Source organism: Chelonoidis abingdonii, chromosome 3 (genome assembly GCF_003597395.2).
Source record: "Chelonoidis abingdonii isolate Lonesome George chromosome 3, CheloAbing_2.0, whole genome shotgun sequence".
Lineage (NCBI taxonomy): Eukaryota > Metazoa > Chordata > Testudines > Testudinidae > Chelonoidis > Chelonoidis abingdonii.
Genome location: NC_133771.1, coordinates 141,487,638 through 141,513,736, shown reverse-complemented (window position 1 = coordinate 141,513,736; position 26,099 = coordinate 141,487,638). Strand labels below are relative to the sequence as shown.

The following is a 26,099-nucleotide window of genomic DNA, read 5'->3' as shown; positions in this document are numbered from 1 at the left end:
TTTTTGGAAAACCATGACAAGTTATTCTAATGTTAGTATTTAAAGACGTGTCCTAAAATGTGTTCCCAATGACTTAGTTTGTCTGTTCCTAAGCCGCTTCATTCATGTTTGCTCACGATTGCTGGTGTACATTTTGGTTTTTTGGATAATTAAACCAGTGTCTGCGGCATTTGCTCCGATTTTGAAGAGGCTGGCTATGTGAGGAGGCTTTCTAGGTTCACGGGGAGGGACCAAGCTTGAGGTAGGGGAATGGGTACCGGGAGGAAGCACAGCCGGGGATCTGTCTGTGGGAGAGCATAGGGTCTACCAAATGCAGAGCTGGGTAAGCAGGGGACTAGATCTGCACAGGCGGGACTAGTGATTTTGATTGGATACGAGATTTGGTGGGATACTCACTGTTAGGGGAGATCCCATTCACTGATGTAGCGAATTGGTAGGAGCTTCTGCGAATAGGACCTAGTGGGATATGAGGCACGTGTGCCCTTTTGCCAAGCGGCTATGGCTTTGGGCTGTTAGTCAGGCCTTGGGCAGATCGAGAGACTGGTTTTTCTGATTGCACCTCCTGTTTTGTGAGGCCTCATTGGAGTCTGTGTCCAGTTGTGGGTCACTCTTAATGTAGATTGGACAATTGGGGTCCGGGAGAGGCACAAAATTATTAGGGGGCTAGAGCCTGGACTTTTGAGGGAGGCTAGGGAGGGTTTGTTTTGTTCTCGAGGAGATGGGGGTTTGTAGGTGCTGTCAACTCCTGAAGGGGTTCAAGGAGATGGTCTCCACTGTTCTGTCGGTTACCAGATGCAAGGGTATGTTAGTTGCGTGGGGAGGTTAGGTTGGACTTAGGCAACTTTTCACTAGGAGGTGTGAAGCCTGGATGGGTTACTAGAAAGTGTGATTCCTTTTAGAGGTTTTTAGGTCGGGTTGAATCCTTGGCTGGGATGATTTAGTTGGGAATTGGTCCTGCTTTGAGCAGGGGGTTGGACTAGATGACCTCCTGAGGTCCCTTCCAACCCTGATATTCTATGATCTCCCTAGACAGGGACTCATGGACCCTCCTGGATGATCTCCTGCCACTACTGTCTACCATTTTGGACTTGATGAATAAGCAGGCATTTGGGAAAGCAGATTCACCAAGCAGTGCTTTGTGGGGAGCTCCCCAACATATTTGAAAATGCACACAACCTTGACGACAGAAGACTGAGTAGGACAAATGACAAATTTTATTTCATCAAGAAAAAGAGGTGTCTGATCATACGTTTCTCATAGTTTTCTGTAACTACTCAGAAAATATATACTGTACCCTCATAAGGTAAAAATCATTACACAGATATTTGCAAGATATATTAAAGAATTTTCATAAATCTTGTGGTTACACTAGTCTATGAGAATGAACAGTAGCTCTTTAATGTTACAGGAACATAAATTATCTATATATCACTTAAAAGTGAGAATATCAGCGGCATCAGTATGCCATTACTGATACTGCCCTCCAATAATGACATCAGAGTGGGAAAGTCGGAAAACATGGGATCCAAATTCTGGCCCTCAAACTGATTTTAATGGGGTGTAAATGTTTTCACTGAGCACAGGATTTGGCATGTGGGTTTTAAACCAACTCCAGGAGCTCAGGCCAGAGAGCAAATGGATATTAAAATGAAAACCATGGAGCAAAGTCAAAGATACCTCACTAATGTCTAAAATCTTCCCTCAGATATGCATGCAGTTTTGTGTTATGTGCACGTATTTGAATTGTACTAATTATATAAAAGAACAACAGTTTTGCCCCCTTTCCCATGTGGTTAGTCAATATTTGGTGCCTTGATGAAATCTTTCTATTAGGAGGAAAAAATTATAATACAAGTCAGGTATTTCTTTGTTGCAGTCCTATTTATTTACAAAGAATGTATATAAAGTCCTGTTTTCCTGAATCCAGTAAGAACAAACAGGAAGCAGTTCCCTTGCTTGCCATTTCCAAGCCTGCCTTTCAAGTGAGCATTCTGCCCAAAAGAAGTCCCCTCTGTTAGCTTCCTCACAGAGCCACACTCACACTGCTTCTCTTGCTGTCCGCTTGCTTCCCCGTTGCTTTCTGTTTCTGAAACACACACACAGCCCTCCACTAATCACTATCCCAGCCACTGTGACTGCAATATGTCCCAGGGAAACCCCTCCTATTTTCCCTCAGTTGCTTCTTTGCTCAGGCCTTCCCAAGTGGCCCAGCACTTTGAGTGATTTCTACTATTTCAGCTAGTCTACTCCATATGGAGATTCTTACTCCATAAAAGAGATTATTTGTTTCTTTGAATGATGGCTAGCACACTCACCAGTTGCAGTGAGGTATGTGATTGCTCACAGACCAAAGACATGCTTGCTGGCAGCCATCAATACCCTCTAGCACAACAATACATTCTTTAATTACACCTCTGACTTGTGCAGCATCTTCCATTAAAGGGACTCAAAAGTGGCTTATAAACATTAATGAATTAAGCTCACACCACCATTGAGAGGTATTTAGGCAGTTTTACAAAGGGGAATATTAAAGCACAGAGAATTAAGTAGCTGGTTTACAGAGTGGTTTGACCACACTCCTTAAAATGAAGTCAGCGGGAGCTTCTTGTGGTATAACAGGTTTTACTGCAACTTGTTTGTTACACCTCTCTGAAAAAGGCCCTAAGTAACTTGCTCAGAGTCACGCAGGAATTCTATGACAGAGCCAGCAATAGAACCCACCCCTCTTGGCTCTCAAGTCTTGTGTTTTGGCCATAAGACAACTCTTCCCATTTCTGTTACCGTTAACTCTACAAAGCTGTGTGTGAAGAATGGGAACTTTGCTGATAATCACCTACATCCCTGACTCAATCTAAAAATTTTACAGTGCAGGAACTAGACAGCACATAGTGACTTTGGAATTAGAGAGAGAACAAAATAGGAGGTGTGTATCTCTTCAAATGGTGACAAAATTGCTCTTTCAACAAAACAAGCATGGACACCGTGGCCATAACTAAAGGCAAGTTTGACCCTGAAAGATGAGATAGGAAAAATACCCTAAAGATAAACAAACAAATTACAATAAAACCTGGTACACCACAAACAGAGCTCAAGGAGCTTACAGAAAATCACTACAGCACATCCAATTATTATAATTTTCCTTTGACTTGAGTCTGGCCATTCTGGCAGGTTGACTATTCTGCGAGCATCCATCCCCCTTCAAGCATAGATTACCACCCATGAGAACATGCACTGAGTGCCTACTCAACCTACATTGATCTAAATGTGAAACACTACCACCCTCCTGGATCATTATTAGATAGAAGTATATGAAAAAGAATTAAGTTTAAAATAGTTAAATATGAAAACCAAAATGAACAAAAAATATTAAAGTAGCAAGTTGAGTTTATTTTTCTTTGAGCCTCACAGGGAAATCTTGATATTTTTGTCATTAGTAACCAAATGCACAAAATGTTACGCTAATAGTACATCTCAGTATCCAAAACAGTTACAGAAGCCAACTTAACATTTATAATACTGTACCACTGATCTATTGGAATGAGTCTATTCGTGAAGTAAGCTAAGAAACCTAAAACGAGAAGACTGTTGAGGTACAAATGAATAATACAACAAAACAACCATTTAAAAATGGGCCAAATTACATTCAGATCCAGTGAGACTCGTGTGCATTTAACTATTTCTGTTCTCAATCCCTACTGAGCCAATGGGCTTTCAAAAGTGTAAGTGAAACCAATTTCCGATAGTCATCACAACAGAAATTTTAAATGTGTACCTAAGCGGAGAGTCTGACCGAGTGTTACAAGTTTTTTATATGAGCTACCTTTGTTTTATAAAACAAGATATCATCAACCAGTTGGTTTGTGTTTTGTATCATTTCCTTGAACAACATACAACAAATATACCTGAAAACCATCTGCCTGGACAATCGCCAGTGAAATCAATGATAATTTCTTTTTGGTTCTAAGAGCAGAATCTAGGCCCTTAATTTTGAAATAACATTTCCAAGCTTGCAAGCACACAGAGAAAACTCTAACTAGGGGAAGGTTCTCTGTGGAATAACAATTAAGCCTGACTATTTCCCACTTAAGAGATCAGTCCTACAATGTGCGGACTATTGCCAACTCCCAGTTAATTCAATGGAAAGTAAGGACACTTTGGCATCACACAGGATTGGAGCCATAAAGATTTCAGTCAAAATGTCAAATGGACCATCTTAAGAAGTTTTAGTTGGGAACATAGAAGCTTTTACAGAGAAAATACTCAGTAATATGCATTATCTGGACTGGAGAGGAGACTGTTAGTTCACCAGTGAAGTGACATCTTTAGCTTATATGTAAAGATATGAGGCTATAAGATTAATGTATAATACGCAACTTCATTTTCTCCCAATTATTTTTAAGAATATTTGTACTAAAATGTTTACAGATTAATCATACTGATAAAGAAATAGTTTGGAAAATAATACAACTAAAAGTTAGGTTCAAATGAAGAGATGAATATTTAGGATGCATACATTACACTTTCCAGGAAACTCCTCTTTGGAAGGCACATGTACGAGATGCTGGAATCACTTAAAAAGATTAAAATGGGAGTGAAGAACTGAAGAGAGAAAGAGTGACATAAGGGATAAAGCGATATTAAAAAGGGCCAAAAGGATTCAATGGGCCAGATCCTGTTCACCTCTCACTCACGCAAGTGACTTTAGTGAGACTACTCACAAGTGTATGGGTATGCAGGACTTGGCCCAACTGATCCAACTTCTGAATCACTTGTCATTTTTTTGAGTCTCATTTTGCACATCTAAGGGCTTGTCTCTATGAGGAGTTATTCCAGAATAGCTATTCCTCATTAACTGCATGTTAGATGCTTTAAACCTGAATTCCACTTTCTGAGTTAAACTAATTCTGAATAATGCACATGTCCTACAGTAAGGGTGTCTTCACAGAGTGAATCAGGAATATTTAATCAATTTTAAATTTACACCCAACCTTATTCCAGGTTAATTGATGTCTAGATAAACTTTTAAACAGATCTCCCATTGAACCAAAGGGAAGTTTTGCACATGTAAGGTCAAAGCCCTTAAATACTGTAGTGTGAATGGATGGTATTAGCTTAGGCTGAATGTGAAAGTTGTGACACAGATGAAAGAAAATGCCCCAAACTTCTAGCTGTCATGCAATCTCTTACACTATAGCAGTAGTCACCAACCTTTTAACGCACAAGATCACACTTTGAATTTAAGTACAACCCAGGATCTACCCCAGCCCTTTCCCCAAAGCCCTACCCCTTCTCTAAGGCCCCGCATACTCCATCCCTCCTTCCTCCATCGCTCGTTCTCCCCTCCCGACTCAGTTTCACCGGGCTGGGGTAGGGGTTTGGGGTTTGGGATGGGGTACAAGCTCTGGACTAGGGGCAAGGGGTTGGCAGTGTGGGAGGGGGCTCCATGCTGAGCCTGGGGCAGGGGGTTGGGGTGCAGAAGGGGGTGCAGGGTGCAGGCTCTAGGAGAAAGTTTGGGTGAAGGAGGGGGCTCCAGACTGGGTCAGAGTGTTGGGGTGCAGGAGAGGATACGGGGTGCTAGATCTGGGAGAGGGCTCCAGGCTGGCGCAGAGGGTGCAGGCTCCCACTAGGCAGCATTTACCTCAGACAGCTCCCAGGCGGTGGCACAGCGGGGCTAAGGCAGGCTCTCTGCCTGCCCTGGCCCCTTGCCACTCATGGAAGTGACCAGTACGCCTCTGCAGTTCCTGGGGAGGCACATGGCTCCAGGCGCTGCCCCTCCCTGCAGGCACTGCCCCTGCAGCTCCCATTGGCTGGAGTTCCCCATTCCTGGCCAATGGGAGCTGCAGGGACGGTGCTTGCAGGCAGAAGCAGCAGGAAGAGATCCATGCACCCCCCCATCCCCTATGGGCCGCAGGGGCGTGCTGGCCACTTCTGGGAGCGGTGTGGGGACGGGGCAGGCAGGGAGCCTGCCTTAGCCCAGCTGCACCACCGGACATTTAGCGGCCGGAGATCGCAATTGACTGTCAGAGGCTCCAGGATTGACCAGTTGATTGCAATCTACCAGTTAGTGACCACTGCACTATAGTATTATTTTATAGAAAAATATAGTTAAACTGGCTTTTTCAGTCTACATGGTGTGACCACATCATTGTTAGAAAGATGACTGAGCCAGCCAAGCAGAGTCTACAAAAATACTAGTATTCCACTACATAGAAGAGAGCTTTATTAAAATCACATTACTGCTGCTGTAGGACTGCACTATTCCTGCTTGCACATAAACTTTATTCACAAAAACTAGCAGAAAAATTTTATAATCAAAATATTGAAGGTGGATAGCTTCCCAGTCATTACAGTTACAGAGACTACACTATTTCTTGGTTGGACACATCTGGAAAACAGTATGAGTTTAGCAAAAGCCTACCAAAACAGAGTTTACCAGTGCAACCAAGCTTTGACAGCATCACTGAGCAGAGCATATGTAATATTTCCTGCAACAGGCCACAAGCTTTCAGTTGTGGTGGCCACTGTTTCCCAGCAACAAAGTGGGTCCATATTGCAAGTGAGTAGTTGGACTGGTGTCATAAACAGATGGTTAAGGGTTAATGTCTCTTTTACCTATAAAGGGTTAAGAAGCTCAGTGAACCTGGCTGACACCTGACCAGAGGACCAATGGGGGGACAATATACTTTCACATCTCTGTGGAGGGAAGTCTTTGTTTGTGCTGTTTGTTTTGTTCGCTCTTGGGGCTAAGAGGGACCAGACGTGCACCCAGGTTTTCTCCAATCTTTCTGAAAACAGTCTCTCATGTCAAAATAGTATGTACTACCTAGAAAGGCGGATTTGTCTTATGTTTGTTTTCTTAACTTGCAAATGTGTATTTTGCTGTTTGCTGTAACTTGGAATATCAAGCTGGGGGGAGGGAGTCCCTCTAGGTTATATAAATCTGACTACCCGTAACATTTTCCATCCTAATTTTAAAGAGATAATTTTACTTTTCTTTCTTTAATTAAAAGCTTCTTTTTAAGAACCTGATGATTTTCTTTCCTTGTTTAAGACCAAGGGAATTGGGTCTGAACTCACTAGGATTGGGGGGGGGAAAGGAGGAGGGGGAGGTTAATTCCTCTCTGTTTAAGATCCAAGGATTGGATCAGTGGAGCCCTCAGGGTACCCAGGAAAGGGAAAGTCTGGGAGGGGGAAAAGAGAGGGGATGTTTATTTCTCCTGTTTAAGACCCAAGAGGTTGTGGGTCTTAGAGTTCCCCAGGGAAGGTTTTGGGGGAACAGAAAGTGTGCCAAACACTATATTTTGGCTGGTGGCGGTGCTATCAGATCTAAGCTAGAAATTAAGCTTAGAAGTGTTCATGCAGGTCCCCACTTTTGGACGCTAAAGTTCAAACTGGGGGAAAAATACCTTGACACTGGGTTTAGTATTGTCTTGGTAGTGTGACTGTACTTGTCCAGAATTAATATCTGAGGTAATGGGAATTGGGTCTATGCTTCACACATTTATTTTCTGGACTCCGGAAACAAAATTAAAAGAAAATATAAAAGAAATGTCGTCATTCCAATACAAAAAGCAGAACACCACAATCAGAATGTTACCATGTGCTGATAGCTGTTGGCTTCATCTAGTGTCTTTGCGGCATGGTAACTTCATGTTAAAATTGTGTTACTGCAGTAATTATAAAACCTTTAAAAGCATCCAGAACAAGTGAATTAATCTTCCTATCAGGCTTGATAATCGTAATCCAACCATTCTAGCTATGGTAGCATGATTTTTCCAACATGGCTCAAGTCTCAGTATATGATTCAGTTTTATATAGATTTTCACACATTTCAGAATCACCACAACTTCACCAAGTATTACTTTTGTATCTAAACAGATTTCATTGGCCATTTTTCATCCACATATGCTCAGTGAACCCCACCAATTACATATTACATTTTGATGCATTTCTCAACCAGTCAGATCAATCCAGAGTAGCAACTCATTTAACGTATTTTGCATGAAGTCTAAACATTTTGAGTGCCTAATCACCCATAACAAGTGGCAAGTCATTACAAGCTTTTGTAACTGATCATGCTATTAACCTGATCTATTCATCCTGCAGCCACTGAAATCATGGGAGTTCTGTATGTTGAATGGCTACGTGATTGTGCCCTATAATGCCACATCTGCCAAACAAAAAAGCTACCAAGGTACCACTCCTAGTGTTACATTGGGTTCTCATTTAAAAAATTAATCTGGAAGACCACTGACTTCATTGTGATTGCATGGTTATAACTGACAGAAGAATTCACTCATCTGTATTTTCTACCAGAAAGGCTGTCAGTAAGTCTAGGCACATATGAATTGATGTTTATTAATTCAAGCCATCATAATACAGCAGTGGCCTTCTCTCCCACTTTAACACAGAAATCCTTGTTGCTTAATAGTAGCTCAATGTTTTGGCAGAGTTTCAATGAATTCTACTAGTTGAGTACAGAAACCACATCTCTATCTCAACCGTTATCATTCTCAAGTGTTATAGCAGGTAAATTAAAATGATGGCCAGATTAATTCAAGATTCCTTCAGAAGACCCAAAATAAACCTGATATAGAGTGTAGTCCAACCTAATACCAACAGAGCTAGTTCCTAATCCTGAAGTCCTTACTCAGTTCTTAGTCAGACACAACTGTCTCTTGATGTCAATGGGAATTATCACAGTAATATTATTTTACTATTAATTTTCTTTAGAATATATTTTTTAGGGTTTTTTTCCCCACATCTTAATTTAAGGGTCATTTGTTGGGACCTCAGTTTTTTTCAGAGGCAGCGAAGTTATGGTCTCCAGTCCAATGAAATTCAAAATCACTGAACATTTTCATGGATAGAGTTGCATACTTCTTGTAATACCAAGTATGATTTCTTGTTACTTAGATATTGTACATGCACTTTAGTTAGTTTTAAGTCCCCCTTTTTCAGAACACCATTACTGAAGAAGAGTTTGGGGAAGTTTATTCCAATTCCTTATTTTTCTTTCTTTATTCTTGCAAAAGAAACTAGATGTAGCCCACAGGAATCAGCTGATAGTGACATTCTAACTGTGATTATCTATTTTGAGTTAGAAACGTATTACAGTCCTTCATCCCTCTTAATTTTATTTTCTTGATTCCAGAAAATAAATATAAAAAAATGCAGGCCCTAGTATTCAATGGGCTGTATGTCATGCATGTTCATATTACTGAACATCATCCCATGACTTCCACTGGATCTTGTGCTCCTAACTCCTTAGATGCTTTTCAAAGTCCCACCCAGCATGGCTACAATACAAGCTCCATCTATAAAGGAGCCCAGAAACCACTGATCAATTGCAAACAAGTTGAATAAACTGTGTAAGTCAGTATCCATTATAATTTTTACTGTTTGTCTAAACACCAGATCTTAGTTATTCACACAAAATCATATAAAGTAAAAGCTGTGTTAACCAGCCCCGTACCAACTGGAAAGGTCTATAAACTGGCATTTCTAATCTTCATAGAAAGTCCAGTTTATAGTCCAGTTGGTATGGGGCCAGCGGGCTCCCTAGCTCCTAGGTGGAGGAGCAGCCACAAGGGCTATGGTGTGTGGGTTCTGGGAGAGAATTTGGGTGCGGGAGGAGGCTGGGGGAAATGGGTTGAGGTGTGGGGTGGGGAGGACTTTGGGGTGCTGGATCCAGGGGACACTCACCTCAGGTGACTCCCCACAAGCAGCAATCTGTCCCTGCTGTTCCTAGGCGGAGATGCGGTTAGGCGGCTCTGTGTGCTGCCTCCACCTGCATGTGATGTCCCCACAGCTCCCACTGGCAATGGTTCCTGGCCAATGACAGTTGCAGAGCCAGTGCTTGGGGCAGCACACAGAGCCGCCTAACTTCACCTCCACCATGGAACAGCAGGGACAGATCGCCGTATGCAGGGAACCACGTGAGGTGAGCGTCCCCTGGATCCAGCACCCCGCACCCAAACTCCCTCCCTTTTAGCTAACCGGAATTTTTCACTTACTGGCACCCCACATTCCACCAACATGCTGGATAAAAAAGCTTTTACTGTATATGCATGTATATGAGGGGGATTTTGAAAAACACCTAATGAGTTAGGAGCACAAGACCCAAAGAAAGTCATGTGATGCTTTTGGTAATATGAACATTCATGACATACAGGCAGTGGAATGGTATGTTTGGACCCATGTTTTATTCACTTATTTTCTGGATACCAAATACAAACTCAAAGCAGATGAAGGTGGTTTGGAATACATTTCCAACCCAAAAAACTAAAGATCACAGTCAGAATGTCACTACATGCTGACTCCTGTGGGCTACGCCTAGTGTTTTCTTTTCTCCCTCTTCCCTCCCTCCCCTCCATACACACTTATTAGAACTCAGTCTCCTCAACTCTTCCTCCCTCATTAAACAATAAAATAAAATAAAAAGTGTGTGTTTGAATTTTAACTTACTTCTTAGGAAGTTTCAGTTTTTTCACTTTTTCTTCAGCATATTCATCAGCAATTCCAACATGACAACCTAATGCCAACAAGGTTCTGGAAGGCAAAACCAGTGAGAAACTGTCACTTTTATACATTGGTTTCTGTTATCATATATACAGAACAGGACCCTCACGTCAAATTAGGCCTACAAGAACCACAACATAAAATTCCTTCTTTATGTAAAGATGCTTATCGCACTTCTTTTGAGATATGTTATACACTTCTGTGTACTGTTGGAAAAATGTTCTCTTTTGAATTAAATGCAATATGAATATAATATACAAAGCTGTAAATTGACTCTGAATAGATTGGTATAGTCTTCTGAATTTTTCCTATATACCATCAAAAAAATCATGACTATAAACTGACGTTCTTTTTGTATTTCCTGATGTCTTAAGACAATTAGCAACTCTTATTTTCTCCCACTCACGATCAAGGAGTCCATGCAACACAGATTTCACTTCCAAAAAGGAGGACTATAGGTGGTTTCCTCCAGGTTGTCAATACTGCTCCTTTGATAGGCCAGAGAACTTGGTGGAAGAATGAAACAAGGTGTTCCTTTCTCTTAGAGACACAGCATACTACTTCTGCAGTGATCTCAGACTTTGGTCAAGCCAAACAGCGCACTGATGCTGTATTTTTTCCTTTCTTTCTTTAAGCACTACTCTCATTTTGGCTTTTAAAAAACAGTTGGCACCCTTGTCAGATCAAAGAATCAAATACTAGCAGGAGTCAAAGATCAGAAATTCTATGAAGGTGTATTCAGTTTATTTCTCTAGAAAATGTTTGATATTTAACTCCTATTGTTTTGAAACAACAACACATTACATTTTTTTCAGCATGGAACCAAATAAACTTCTGCAGCAGCATGTTATAAAAATACATGAGTTTTCACTCAACCAATGAATCACAACCCCCAAGGGTATCACAAAAGGAAGTTGGAGGGGTCATGAGTCATTGAAAATTTTAGTATGATATAAAAACATGAAAACCTCACTACTCTTCCCCTGTCTTCTACACACCTTTCTCCTTGAAGATTAAATATTCTCCATCAGTCTCTCAAAATCTACACACAAGTAAATTATACAGGTTTGTCACTGATACATTTTTACAACTACTTTTATTATAAATTTAAATGAGTTCTGACAATTTTTTATTTTAATGAATGGTCACCAACCTGAAAAGGATGGGCAACATTGTCCTACACCATGACCATTTTATCTGATGTAATATAACATCTACTAAAGCATTTTATTGTCCTCTATCACAGGCTGAACAAACAGGTTATTCAAATACAAGGGTCTACAAATGATCATATGTTGGCTTGTGAGGGTAATGCGTACAATCTGAGGGTACACATTTTTTGTTCTGGTTTGGCAAAAACTGTGATTACATTTTCTTATTATTATTGTTAGCCTATAGCTATCAACTGAGGAAAGACCAACAAGTTTGTGATAGACTGATTGACTGTTGTTGTACATTATAATAGGCTGTAAAAGTTCAGAGAGACATATTTCATTGACTTTTATCATGCAATCTGAGGGCAGGAACTTCTCCCTTTTAAGTACCGACAATTTACAAGTAGGATCACCACTCTCAGTCAACTTCTTTTTAGACTGTGTTGCTAATTTCTAAGATGATGAAAGGAAAAACATCAGAAAATGTCACCTGTCTTCTTTAAAATGTGATTCTTTTAGAAAGAGCGACTTCAAATATTTTATTTTGCAACCCAGTGGGCTTATCTGTGCTAGAAAATATTTTAGTTGATATTAGAGGGATAAGTGCCGGACCCTAATTTTTCCAGTGTCCGAGTTACAAATTTGCTGTTAGTAAGGTGGCTGGATATGTTTTAGTTCTGTTAAAATTACAGAAGTGTATAAGTCCTCAAGTATGGACCCAGATCAGAACTTTCCTCAAATTTAAGGGTGTTTTTATCCATAACTTTGGCTCAGACTGATTAAGAGAGAGACCCAAGAGAGATGAAATTTGGATTAAGATCCCAATTTTCCCATCACTCAAAAGGGTTGGAATGGAAGGTTTGATTTGAGCTGATTCTAGTTGTACCATTCTTTCTTGATTTTACTTTCTGTTGCATACTACTGCTCAGGTTGTTATGCAATCTCAAATTTACTTCTCCTTGCAGATGAATCAAATGCTTCAACTGACTCTTAAATCTTATTTTTTCCACTGTATGTAAAATGAATAGTATTATCTATTATGAAGCCAGACTTTGCATTGCTTATTTTTAAATAAGAAATTATGTTTGTTGGTCTATTTTTCAAAACTCATGCTCAGTCACATAAATTCTTATTTGTTTTTAGAAAGAAAAAATAAGCTTTGAAATAGGACTAATTAACATCATTTTCAATCGTTGATGCACAATACAAGACTAGACGATGAACCGAGTTATACCACTGACCGTCAGAAAACAGAAATGTAATCCAGGACAAGGAGCTCAGTCTTTTACATTGCCTCCATCTTGCATATGCAAAAATATTCTGACATTGCACAGATAACTATGAAATACTGTATTGGTGATTGACAAGTAAATCTTCAGCTCTCAAAGTGTATAAATGTGTATATTAGACACGAGGCTCAATTCTTTAATCACATCACTTTCACCTATTCAGGATAAGACTAGACACTAAGACCCAGATTTTCCATGGGCTGGGATAATTCAGTTGGGGACTGGTCCAGGGATTGGACCTGAGGTCCCTTCCAACCCTGATGTTCTATTTAAAGGGGGCAGAGATAGCTCAGTAGTTTGAGCATTGGCCTGCTAAACCCACAGTTGTGAGTTGAATCCTTGAGGGGGCCATTTAGGGGTCTGGGGCAAAAATCTGTCAGGGATGGTACTTGGTCCTTCTGTGAAGGCAGGGGACTGGACTCGATGACCTTTCAAGGTCCCTTCCAGTTCTATTAGCTAGGCATATCTCCATATAATAATAATAAAAATATAGGGAGCTCCAATATAGGGAGCATCTGCTGGCTTAAAGCTAGCAGTGTATCTGTCTCCTATGCCAGCACTCCCAACCACCACCACTGGGAGGGGAGGGGAGGTGTGTCATGGGGAGGAGGTAGCATGGAGAAGTTGAGTTCTGCTGCACCAAATCCTCCCTGCTATAAGAATAACTCACACAAGCAGAGTAAATTAGAGCAGCAGCCTTCCTGCTCTACTTTGGATCCAGACCAATTGGTACTGAATCAGGGAGCCAGAAAGGGAAAATTGGGGCCTTGAGTCAGACTATAATTACCCTTAAGTTTACAGCTCAAATAGACCCACTAAAATCACTTGGGCCTCTCACAGATTAAGGTGCTATGGCATGAAACCCAAGCAAACATATTTTAATATTATACCATTTTCAATGACAACTCATTTACTTGAATTTTGACATTTTGTAGTTTATATTATTTTATACTTCATATTTGTGAAGTTGCACCATGATACTATCAAATATACTGAAATAGAAGCATGATGTGGCAGATGATATAATTCAAGACTTTTTTGGTTTCTGTATCTCTGATCTAGTAAGGCTGGTAGAAAACTGTCAACACCACAAAAATTAATTAAAGTGCAGAGCTACTCCTCAAACCTCAAGACAGCTGTTTCAAGTTTTGAACGAACACTGTGGTGAAAAATCTGAAGAATATGACGTTGTGGAAAGGATTATAAGAAGCTTAAAAAGGGGGGGGGGGAGTTTTCCTCTCCCTCTTTCTCCCCCCACTGAAGTTAAGTACTAATAGATTTAAAAACTCAGTTAAAAGACTATTCAAGCTACACTGAAAGTACCTTCAGATTCAAATCACCACAGGGGACATTAAGAGTGGATTAATGCACTACTCTTCCACTTGTATAGACTAGCAGAAATGAAAAGAGTCTGACACTCTCATTTCAGTCCCTGGTAGATAAATGTCTACATGATGAAGTCACCATGATACAACACAACTACACTATGTGCTTAAGAAAAGTCCAGTAATAGAAAAGTAAGGCTCTTGCAGGATTGTAATCAGATGCATTATTAAAGCTGCAGGGCAAGCGAACTGCTATACAGTGGCCCTTCATTCACTTAACTAGCAGATTCTATATATATTAGGAGTGTGATACAGCATGGCCAGAGGGCAGCAGGAGAGTGTTAGCAGGAGTCTTATTCCCTGCAAGGGGAGGAAGGTTTGTTATAGATTAACTAGAGCACCTGATGACAACTAGAACACCAGCAGTTAGTCATGTGATAAAACCCCCCTGTTTCAGTCAGACAGTGTCGGAGCTGGAGCAGAGAGCAGTTTGAAGGAGTTGGAAAAGAGAATAGTTTTGAAAAGAGACAAAAGGAAAGTTTGGAGGAGTGCTGCGGTGGATTGGGAAGCCCAACAGAAACCCTAGGTAAGGGGCACCCGGGTTGTGTAGAAGGAAGGCAAGAAGCCCCTTCACAAGCTGAAGGGCAGGAGAGGGAAGTAGCCCAGGGGAAGGAACCGCTAGTTCAAGTGGTTCACCACAAACCTCAGGGCCCTCCCTCGCCACTCCCCTCCTCAAGGACACTAATGAGGTAATTAAAATACCGGTTCAGAGGCAAGCAATGGCGCTGTCATAAACAGATAGCTAAGGGTTAATGTTTCTTTTACCTGTAAAGGGTTAACAAAGGGAACCAAAACACCTGATCGTGGGACCCATCCGGAAACACATTTTTCAGATCTCAAGGGAGGGAGTTTGGTGTGTGTTCTTTTTGTTTCTGTTGCTCTCTAGTCTCTGAGGGGATCACTCATCTCCAGCTCCTCTAATCTTCTGTTTCCAAGTTGTAAGTACAAGGTAGAAAGACGATAGGCTTATATTGGTTTATTTTTTTTTGTATTTACATGTGTGTGGTTTGCTGGAATGTTTTAAATTGTATTTCTTTTGTCTAAGGCTGTTTATTCATTTTTTTTCTTTTAGCCAATAACCCTGTATTGTCACCTTGATACAGAGACCATTTTTTGTCTTTTTCTTTCTTTTATATAAAGCTTTCTTTTTAAACTTGTTGGATTTTTTTTCTAGTTGGGCTCAAGGAGATTGAGTCTGCAGCTCACCAGGAATTGGTGGGAGGAATTGAAACAGGGTGATCTTCCAGGATCATCCAGGGAGGAAGTAACGAGGAACAAGGGGAGGGGGTTGGTCTCCCTTTGTTGTGAAGACTCAGGGCATCTGAGTCTTGGGGTCCCCCAGGGAAGGTTTTGGGGAGACCAGAGTGAGCCAGGCACTGGAATTCCTGGCTGGTGGCAGCGCTATCAGATCTAAGCTGGTAATTAAGCTTGGAGGTTTCATGCTAGCATTTCATTTTCTGAACTCTAAGGTTCAGATCTGAGTAGGAAGCTATGACAGGCACCCTGAACCTTCCCCAAAGAAGAGAAAGCACGAGACCCAGCATAACAGTACTGGCAATTTGCCACACGAGTAATACAAATTTTACAACAAAAACAACTAATTTCACATTATACATAAACAAAATGACTTATGTTTTTTTCCCAGGGTCAGATTAGAAGGCTATGAGGACCTGGGACTGTAAACATGTCAGGACCCCATAAAAGCCATGATGGGTATTCAATGGGACATGACTAGCATACATTAAATGTTATGAGAGACTGTGGCTTCCTATGTTTTTGGAAGTAAGTCATGGTTCTGTAAGTGCAGCAATTAATCTGGCCCTCAGACTGTAGCCAAAATTGATGGCATCACCTTATGTAGTTTCACGAACTGGACAGAGATTATTTTGGAAACCAAAACGACAGTGCTGTACTGATTGAGAATCCCATGAGCTGTTCTTGAAATGTTGCCACCTGATTTCCCTGCATTGGATAGAGTTCACCTTATAAGTGGATACAGCCAAAACATTCTTGCCGGAAAAAATTTATCACCGGTGCTCAGAGAAATGTTCCTGAAGAGCAATTTTTTTTTAACCAAGTATCTGTTATTTCCAAAACCTGTCCTGCGGAGGATGCTCCAGGTCCCCTACAAGTTCTTTGCACCTACACTCCATGAGTATACACTGAGTTATACTCTCAATATACACAGCATATTTTTCTTAGAGAAAAGTAGAAACATTTCCATCTAAGTGCCACTTAAAATGTATGTTGATTCTGCAGTGTCATCTCTTTTCTAAATTAAAGTTACAAAAAGGGTTATATATTTTAATTGGAAAACAAACTAATAGACTGCAGAGAAGAGTTAAACCGATATAAAAACCCCACGACTAGGATGTTCTACAAGTAAGGAGAGAATTTTCAAGGAAGCCTCTTATTAATATATAGGCAGCATCACACTGCAGAGGGAGGATGAGTAATAGTGACCAGCTGAAATATTCTGTAAAATCCACACATGCATGCGCTCATCGGCAGGTAGGAGGCAGTGGCAACCGTCCAGATAAAGAATGCTGAAGTAAATCTTATCTAGCTTCTCATGACCAAAAATCACTGTTTATTGCAAAATTGTGCCTAATGAATGAAAACTAAACAACGTTAAAAATAAAGGGTTCCTCCTAGTGCTGTGAGGTATTTTGGACCCACTTCTCACGTCTTCTGTCCAGGGGAAAAATGGCTGTCCTTGTCCTTTCATCATTATCAAAGTGTTGGTGTGATAATCTCAAACATACCAAAGCAGGCAGTGCTAGTCAGTACTAATATGAAGTTGCTTTAAGGGAGGGAGATAATTATTTTTATAATACCTTGGAGAGTTTAAAATTCCCTGGAGAGTGAGAATGGGACTTTCAGACCCACAGTTTGTTTAGCTAGTCTGGCTCTTTCTAGTCTCAAGTCTATTATTCATTAATATACCCTAGTTTGTAATTTTTGTATTACCATTCTACACATCAAAAAACTTCACAGACTGGATTAGAATTTCTGACACCACAGCTGCTTAGCTGCATGAAAAAGACTTGCTGTTAGACTGTAGATGGTAGAAACTTACTTCAGCGTCTCAAGTGACATTTGTAAATTATAATTTCGTTCCTGCTCTGGCAACTTTAAAAACTCTACTAAGCACGGGTGTTGTCTTTTGTTGTCATCTCTAACCTGAAAGAGAATAAGGAGTGAGTTTAAATGTGCCTTCAGAACTGTAGTAATGATTAAAAAAAAGACCCTCAAAACTTGGGGCTGATTGTCAGCCCTCCTGAAACAGTATTTCTTTGATCCAAAAATAGCTCCAATTTCAGAGCATAAAACATTAAACATCTCAAGTAAGATTGACAGAATTTGGCTCTCAGTAAATAAACCAAATCCATAATGTAATACATTTTAAACATGAGGATGAGTACACATTATTCAGTAGTTCACAACAGGTACACACTGAAACAAACATGCTGAAATAGACTTAAAAATATTATTCAAAGGTAACCAAGACCTTGAGGATTGCATAGAACTCAGCATAATTTGACAGACTGCACCATAAAAAGTCAGTTCAAATATCATTTAGGGATTGTCTGTTCCCATTTTCAGTGTAGTTTGTGCAAATTTGTGGATGGGACTTACATGGCCCAACTAATGTGCATAATACTGAAAAAATATTCCACACAAACAAGGATATTCAGTTCAGGCTAAACCTCCCCTTCTCTTAGATTCATAGATTGTAGGGCTGGAAGGGACCTCGAGAGGTCATCGAGTCCAGTCCCCTGCCCTCATGGCAGGACCAAATACTGTCTAGACCTATCTGTCTAGAAATATCTGTCTAGACAGATATTTATCTAACCTACTCTTAAATATCCCCAGAGATGGAGATTCCACAACCTCCCTAGGCAACTTATTTCAGTGTTTAACCACCCTGACAGTTACAAACTTTTCCCTAATGTCCAGCCTAAACCTCTCTTGCTGCAGTTTAAGCCCATTACTTCTTGTTCTATCCTTAGAGGCTAAGATGAACTAGTTTTCTCCCTCTTCCTTATGACACCTGAAAACCACTATCATTTCCCCTCTCATTCTTCTCTTTTCCAAACTAAACAAACGCAATTCTTTCAGCCTTTCTTCATAGGTCATGTTCTCTAGACCTTTAATCATTCTTGTTGCTCTTCTTTGGACCCTCCCCAATTTCTCTCCATCTTTCTTGAAATGCGGTGCTCAGAACTGGACACAATATTCCAGTTGAGGCCTAACCAGCACAGAGTAGAGCGGAAGAATGTCTTCTCATGTCTTGCTCACAACACACCTGTTAATGCATCACCTGTTAATGTCTTGCTCACAACACACCTGTTAATGTCTTGCTCACAACACACCTGTTAATGCTCACAACACACCTGGTCATCGAGTCCAGTCCCCTGCCCTCATGGCAGGACCAAATACTGTCTAGACACAATATTCCAGTTGAGGCCTAACCAGCACAGAGTAGAGTGGAAGAATGACTTCTCATGTCTTGCTCACAACACACCTGTTAATGCATCCCAGAATCATGTTTGCTTTTTTGGCAACAGCATCACACTGACTCATATTTAGCTTGTGGTCCACTATAACCCCTAGATTCAGTATTAATTCAGTCAATTTGTGTTTCAGAAAATGACTAAAAGATGCCCAGCAGCATACCAGCAGACCAAAATTGTATAGCACACATACAAGATTGGCATAAACAATGTATTCTTAATAGTGGGAGGTAGAGTCAAGAAGAGAGTCATTTACAAAACCCTTTCATTTCATCCAGTCATAGCTTTGCCAAAAATATTCCTTTCAGGCTGAAACTTTCCACTCTTAGCTTCATTCTGACATCAGCCTCAATCAGGGAATGGAGCCTAAGAGTTAGAACAATAGACAGGGTGACAGATGTTGTGGGTATTATTTCCAGCTTTGCCACTGAATTGAGAAAGCAATAACCACTGTAGTCTCAATTACACCATCCATACAAAGAATATAATACTTCACAGGGATGTTTCAAGGTTTGATTAATTAAAGTCTGCTCTGTAATTATTAGCTAAAAGATGCTGTGTAAGTAAAAAGTATGATAATGGCTGAACTGAAAGTACTTTTAACTCAACAGATTTAGTTCAAACATTTTTCAATAAAGGGCTAGAATGTTGGGGAAAATAGATGTATATTTTTTCCTTTGGCACTCAGATAAGTTTGTTGTTGAAACGTGAATTAACTTTGCTTCTTGACAGATGCCAGTCTCTTAGTAAGCATAGTATGCATGAGAATTTAGGTCATCAATTCTGCAGAAACATCCGGGGGAAGAGCTCAGGAGGAGAAAATCGCTGAACACAAGTTGAGGATTGTTCTTCTCTCCACTACCCTTGCACCCATTAGAAAAAGCTGCAATATCTACCCCTAAACCCAACACATCCTTGGGAGGGCCTGGTGGCTTTCATTCTAAGGCCCTGTGTCCTTGCAGCAACTCAACCTCTTTCAATCCCTGGTAGCATGGCTTCATTGGATCCACACTACCAGTGACTCCCTTGGCTTCCTTCTGGCTCCATCCCAAACTACCAATCCTTGTGCACGTCTGTAGGATCTGGAATAGGGGTGGTACCTTAGGGGTAGATGGCTGAATCCTTTGTTCCATATGGAAGTTGGGGGATTCCCATGCAGAGGATCCCTTCTGTGTGCAGATACCCAGGAAGCAAAGTATGGTCCTTAGTAACTTTCTTTTGTTTGATCGTCTAAATTAAGTACTGATAAACATTTTCCAGTTAGTCATGTTAGCTTTTGTTAAATGGCTATAGACAAACCAGGGTAGGGAAAGGGACATGTGGCAGTGCCTCCTCCAGCTATACAACTCATCTGCCAAAAGCTGAACAGAGATGTGTAATGAGATGCAGCTACCCTACAGGGAATATTTCTTCAGATTAGATGGGCTACATAATGTTCTTTGGCCAGACAATGGAAAGATTTACCCACTCCCATATAGAGCAAAATCATTCGAAACTGATTTGTACAGTTTCAGATAGAGAACACTGAGATAAGAATTGGGTGGTTTTTTTAAAAAAAGTATTACTGAAAGCTTTCAGTTTCAGAATTTGCTCCAGATATATAGAGATCTACATTGGAAAAGGACTCAATACAGTCATGTATTGAATTTAGTCTTGGATCACAGCTTCCTCCCCCACACCTACACTCTAGACTTGAAGTAAAATCAAAATATTACTGTAAGATTCTTCTGCTCTACAAACTGTAAATATTATTTGATAATAGGATTGTGTATTCAAAATATGTTTGTAGATTTTGTTATTTTCAAAAAAGAAAAAAATACATACAAACTCTTGCATTTTGAATATGTTGCTCTCCTCTGGACTTTCTCCAGTTTCTCCACATCTTTCCTGAGATATGGAGTGCCCAGAACCGGGCCCATTACTCCAGCTGAGACCTAATCAGCATGGAGTAGAGCAGAATAACTACTTCTCTTGCTTACAACACTCCTGATAACACATCCCAGAATGATGTTTGCCTTTTTTTTTTGGCGCAAAAGTGTTACACTGTTAACTCATATTTGGCCTGTGATCCACTATGATCCCCATATCCCCTTCTGCAGTACTCCTTGCTAGATCGTCATTTCCCATTTTGCATGTGTGCAACTGATTATTCCTTCCTAAGTGGAGTATTTTGCATTTGCCCTTATTGAATTTAATCCTATTTACTTCAGACCATTTCTCTAGTTTGTCCAGATCATTTTGAATTTTAAACTATCCTCCAAAGCACTTGCAACCTCTCTCAGTGTGACATCATCCACAAACTTTATAAGTGTACTCTCTATGCCATTATTGAAATCATTGATGAAGAACTGATCCCGTGAGACCCCACTCAATATGTCCTTCCAGCTTGACTGTGAACCACTGATAACTACTCTCTGGGAACGGTTTTCCAACCAGTTATGCACCCACCTTATAGTAGCTCCATCTAGGCTGTATTTCCCTAGTGTGTTCAGGGAAATACATAAACAATAAAATGCATAGTTTAACATAGGTACAAAAAGAATATAACTCACATAAGGGGTTAAGGAACAGCTAGAGATTTCCTGGCAACTCTCTTTCCTGGAGAGTCCACAGAACTAATTTTTCCATGAACACTCAGACTGGGACTCTAGCAGGTGCATGTTGATCAAGGGAGGCAGGGCAAGCCAAGGAGCACCTGTTCTGTATGGCTCATTCCCTTGGCAACCCAGCAAGTTTCCCAAAAGAAGTCTATCCAAGAGTTAATCCCGGTTTTTACTTCATTGACGCCATGACCATGATTTCTACTTCTCTTGGGGAGGGAAGACAGTACACAGCCATGGTGCAGGAGATAATGACAGCATGCCCCTGACATGTTAGAGGAGCCTTACGGCTGCTTTACATTGCACTGCACTGCCCCCAAAAAGCTGTTTTGCAACCAACACAGACATGGTGATCCAATTGCACTCCTTTCCTCTGACTCCTTTCCTGCTCAAGTGCAAGGTGAAAAAGAAGAGCCAGCTATGCTGTTTCTACACCAGCCTGGGAATCCATACCTAGACTGACTTAAAAACTAACCATAAAGCAGCCTTCATGGATACCAGGATTTGGCCAATATCTTTGCTTTTTGGCCGGTTACGGCCGGTTTCCAAATATTGGGAGGAAGGTTAAAATCTACCCACGTTTTAGCAATGGAGGAAATCCAGTATCATCAGAGTGGTGTCAGCACACAGTACAATAAGATAGATACAATTTTGCTGTCTAAGAGAGTAACAGAATGTGAAATTTAAAAAGGTACTTACTGGGCCATACTGCCAGCCAAGTTCAATTTTATTCATAACCCAGAGTTCATGGATGTTCTCTGCTAATTTTTCTCTAATTCTTTCCAGGTGAGGAGGCAAAACAATCTAAAGACAGAAGAGAGACAGACTATTACAAATATATTGTATTACTGTGCAATCCAGTTACTGTACTCTCATAACCAACGTTGTTAACATAGTCAGATTAAATTAGAGATCTCTCAAGCCAAGCATAATGAAGTTTGTGTGTTTTTCAAGTGCTCTTTTGACAGATACATGTTAATCTGTGCATTTATGAGTATTTTATGGCTCTAAAGATGGGCCAGAAAGGGCAAATGGAGAAAGAGATGTAGACACAACATGAAAAGAAAAATTCCTCCAAAATATCTAAAAGCTGTCCAAACCTACAGTATTTCTTCAGTTACATGATAAAACACTAACACAAATATCCATTTTTCAGCAAAATGCGTTCCATAACAATTGGTTAAGGGAATATAAATACTTCAGCCTCCTCCACTGCTGCAGGAACCCCAACCTGCCTCAGAATCAGAGGTTCAGATGAGTTGGTGATAGATAGGGCATGTGAAGCCTGGGGAGAAGGGAAGGTTCTCTTCGCAGTATCCCCCGCAAAACTCCCCAGTGCACAGTGCAGCTGCTAAGACAGTGAGTGCACTGGAGACAGAATTGGAGTCTAAAAGTTTACCAACATGTTTTCCTGAGAAAGCACTTTGTCATTTTGTCATCTTGCCAACACTAACTTAAAAGTTCAACAGTTTGTCTACAAATGTATGGAATGCAAAGAAAAACTCATTTTTAGGCATAATTATGGCGCGCCTCTAACTCCTGCAACACATTACAGATCATGAAAACAGGTCAGCTTTCACTTTTCATAAAAGCAGTGACTTACTCTTGACCAAAATGTCACCTCTCCTCAATGTTATTCAGTGAGCTTTGTGCAAGTTTCTGTCCTCAACTCCAGTCACATTGCTCTCATACTTGCCTGCCAGCTCCCTCTCTACACTGAGTAGGGAAGAGCCAGTAAGGTCACACACACAATTTAAGTGCCTTGATGAGAAGTGCTATGTAAATATGTACAATGCATTTTCACTCTCTTCCAGAGCTTATACGCTATTCTAATAGTGGCCTTATAAGAATCTAAATAAATGTATAGGTAAGTTGTGCTCCCAAAATATATCTCACATTATCCACCAGCTTCAAATGGGTACTGAATCTAGAGAAAACAATTACAGATTCAATATGCTATATAATCATTGGTACTATTTCTCTATAAGGCAGAGGCAGGCAACCTATGGCACATGTGCCAAAGGCGACATGCGAGCTGATTTTCAGTGACACTCACACTGCCCGGGTCCTGGTCACCGGTCCGGGGGGGCTCTGTATTTTAATTTAATTTTAAATGAAGCTTCTTAAACATTTTAAAACCTTATTTACTTTACATACAACAATAGTTTAGTTATATATTATAGACTTATAGAAAGAGACCTTCTAAAAATGTTAAAATGTATTACTGGCACACAAAACTTTAAATTAGAGTGAATAAATGAAGGCTCGGCACACCGCTTCTGAAAGGTTGCCGACCTCTGCTATAAGGCTTTCTTCTCCCATGTAGTTTTGCAAAAACAAGCTACTTTTTTGGGGACTGAATTCTTAGGGTATCTTCTGTTACTGTAAAATAGAGGCAGTGGTAGTCTGGGGGCTGGAATTTAAATTTTTACCCCATCTCATTTAGATGTTAACACTGAACCCTAATGATAACGTCATCAATGTGAATATTGTTAACTATTTTACTCCTGATAATTTTAGTATAAGCTGCCAATGAATGCCTTGGTCTGGAACAGAAGCAGCCACCCTTTCACACCAAATACACCATTTTACAGAGCAATGCTATAAATGGTGGAGCCCTCACAAAGTTCCATGGCCTGACCTTAAATTGTGTTCTCTGCCCCCAACTAGGAATGGTTGGGGGAAGGGAGGAAGAAACAAGCTGTCACTGGGCTTCTTTCCAAGAGTAGGGATTGGGTTGTGGGGGAAAGTTCCCCTTCAGTTTTGTGATTAGCAGGTAATTCTGGTTTGTCCTCCCTTCTGCTGATCCACCTTGCTACTGCTTCTCTACTCAGTATAGAAAGGGGAGTTAGGAGGTAGGTATGAACGCAACTGGTGAGATTCAGAGCAGGAGCGGCACTGATCCAGGAGCCTGATGGAGGGATGCAAGAGAAAAAGAATTTGCTGCTGAAACCACTCCATTGTATCGGTGAGATGAAGCTGCCAAACAAACCTGCAGAAGATTACTCTTTTGGGGCCTACTTTGAAGAAAGTAGGATTGGGAGGGGACTGTGTAAAAAAAGCCCTGTAAGGGAAATCAAGAATACAAGTCACCCTAGCTCTGCCTCAAATCAGCTCCACTCATGCTGCAAAAAACAGACCCTAATAACGTAGTGCTACATTATTAACAAACCTGATATTACATTACTCACCCTTATTACATGACAGGACCCACAAAACAGAAGAGCTATATTATTAAACATACAATTCTCCAGCAAGCTGTCTCAGAGCTATTACTTTATAAAAGAGCACTGTCAAAATACGTATGCCTCAGCCTTAGTCTACCTTTAAAGCTGCGTATTACATAGTTTGGACATGTGCTGTCTGTTTCAGCAGAGGATTTGTTCTTTCTTGTTCTATCATTTTATGGCTGAAAGTTCACTAAAAGTGAACATTTAGGGCCTGATCCTGTACACACTGAAGCCAATGGCACATTTCCATTCATTTCAGTGGGAGCATAATCAACAGGCAGAGGCCATTCATCCAGTGTTAAGCCGGACAGTCCTGTTTTTGGAAAGGTTTGTCCCTGCTTGGTGGTATTGTGGAGAATGCCATATTGCAGTACCCCACTGCTGCGACCTCACATGTCTGGTGTGTGAGAGGTCATGGCAGTGGGGGCAAGCCCACATCATTCCAGAAGCGTTGCAAAGGGCAGTATTCTAGGGATGCATCAGTGGCCACTCTAAGAATCAACCCAATTAAACAGACTACTTGTTAACTGTTGTCATAGGTGGAGCTAGAAGCACATTTCTCTTTAGTGTTAGCATTCATTTGTCAACTTTTCTATTTCTCTATGATAAATACAGATATGCAATAAAGCACAAGGATAATGCAAGTTTAATTTATACCATTTTCTGTCCATGATGAGCCAAACTCCGCTCTGGCAACCCCAGTAAATAAAACAGGGTTGAACGTGGCCCAGTGCATCTAATATGATCATAAGCCTTCACCTTTAAAATATTATAACGATAAAAAGTACAATAATAGAATACTTGTATCATCTCCACAGTTACCACTAATTCAAAAGTCACTCTGTTTTACTCTAGTGTCACTCCAAGGATAAAACTACATGCGCTAAGGATCATGAATGTGAAAAAAATAAAATTTCTAATAAGTAGTAACAAGTTCTTTACTGTGCCTTTCATGTCCCAGTATTCTCAATGGTTAGCAATAAAATGTACCAAATCAGCACAGAAGGAAAACCCACACGTTTGAGACAAGTTGCAAGCTCAAACATGAAGCTAACCTGGGCCTGCAATGTCTATGGTTGAGAAAGAATGTGGTTGTTAGGTTCCCTTACCTGGCTAGTATCTACGGGAACTGGTGTGAAGGCTGCTTGGGATAAAGAGATGGTTGGACCCAATAGGTCTCTTGTACAGTGGTGATCCTGTTTGTATTCTCGGCTATGTTCCACTTTTAGCTTCTCTTTTGGCAGAACAGCTTCAAAGCAAGGAGCATACCCAGGTGGAGGCAGGAATTTGAACTCTCCATGGCGGCCTCCAAGCAGAAAACGTACCCTGTAAATAGCAGCAGCAATTTATGCAATCATAACACTGCCAGTACAAATCCGTGTTCAGTCTTTCACCCTCAATGG

General features: G+C 40.6%; 1 protein-coding gene across 3 annotated transcripts in view; it reads right to left on the bottom strand.

Annotated features, from left to right (window-relative positions):
- Nucleotides 1-26,099, bottom strand: part of RYR2 (ryanodine receptor 2) — a 749,362-nt gene that overhangs the window by 348,043 nt on the left and 375,220 nt on the right. For all 3 annotated transcript variants that reach the window (XM_075064183.1, XM_075064184.1, XM_075064185.1), the window contains exons 22-25: nt 25,806-26,022; nt 22,166-22,270; nt 17,429-17,532; nt 10,468-10,551 (exon numbers count right to left, since the gene is read on the bottom strand). In XM_075064183.1, the coding sequence (XP_074920284.1) occupies nt 10,468-10,551; nt 17,429-17,532; nt 22,166-22,270; nt 25,806-26,022 (510 nt within the window). The remainder of the gene's footprint in view (nt 1-10,467; nt 10,552-17,428; nt 17,533-22,165; nt 22,271-25,805; nt 26,023-26,099) is intronic.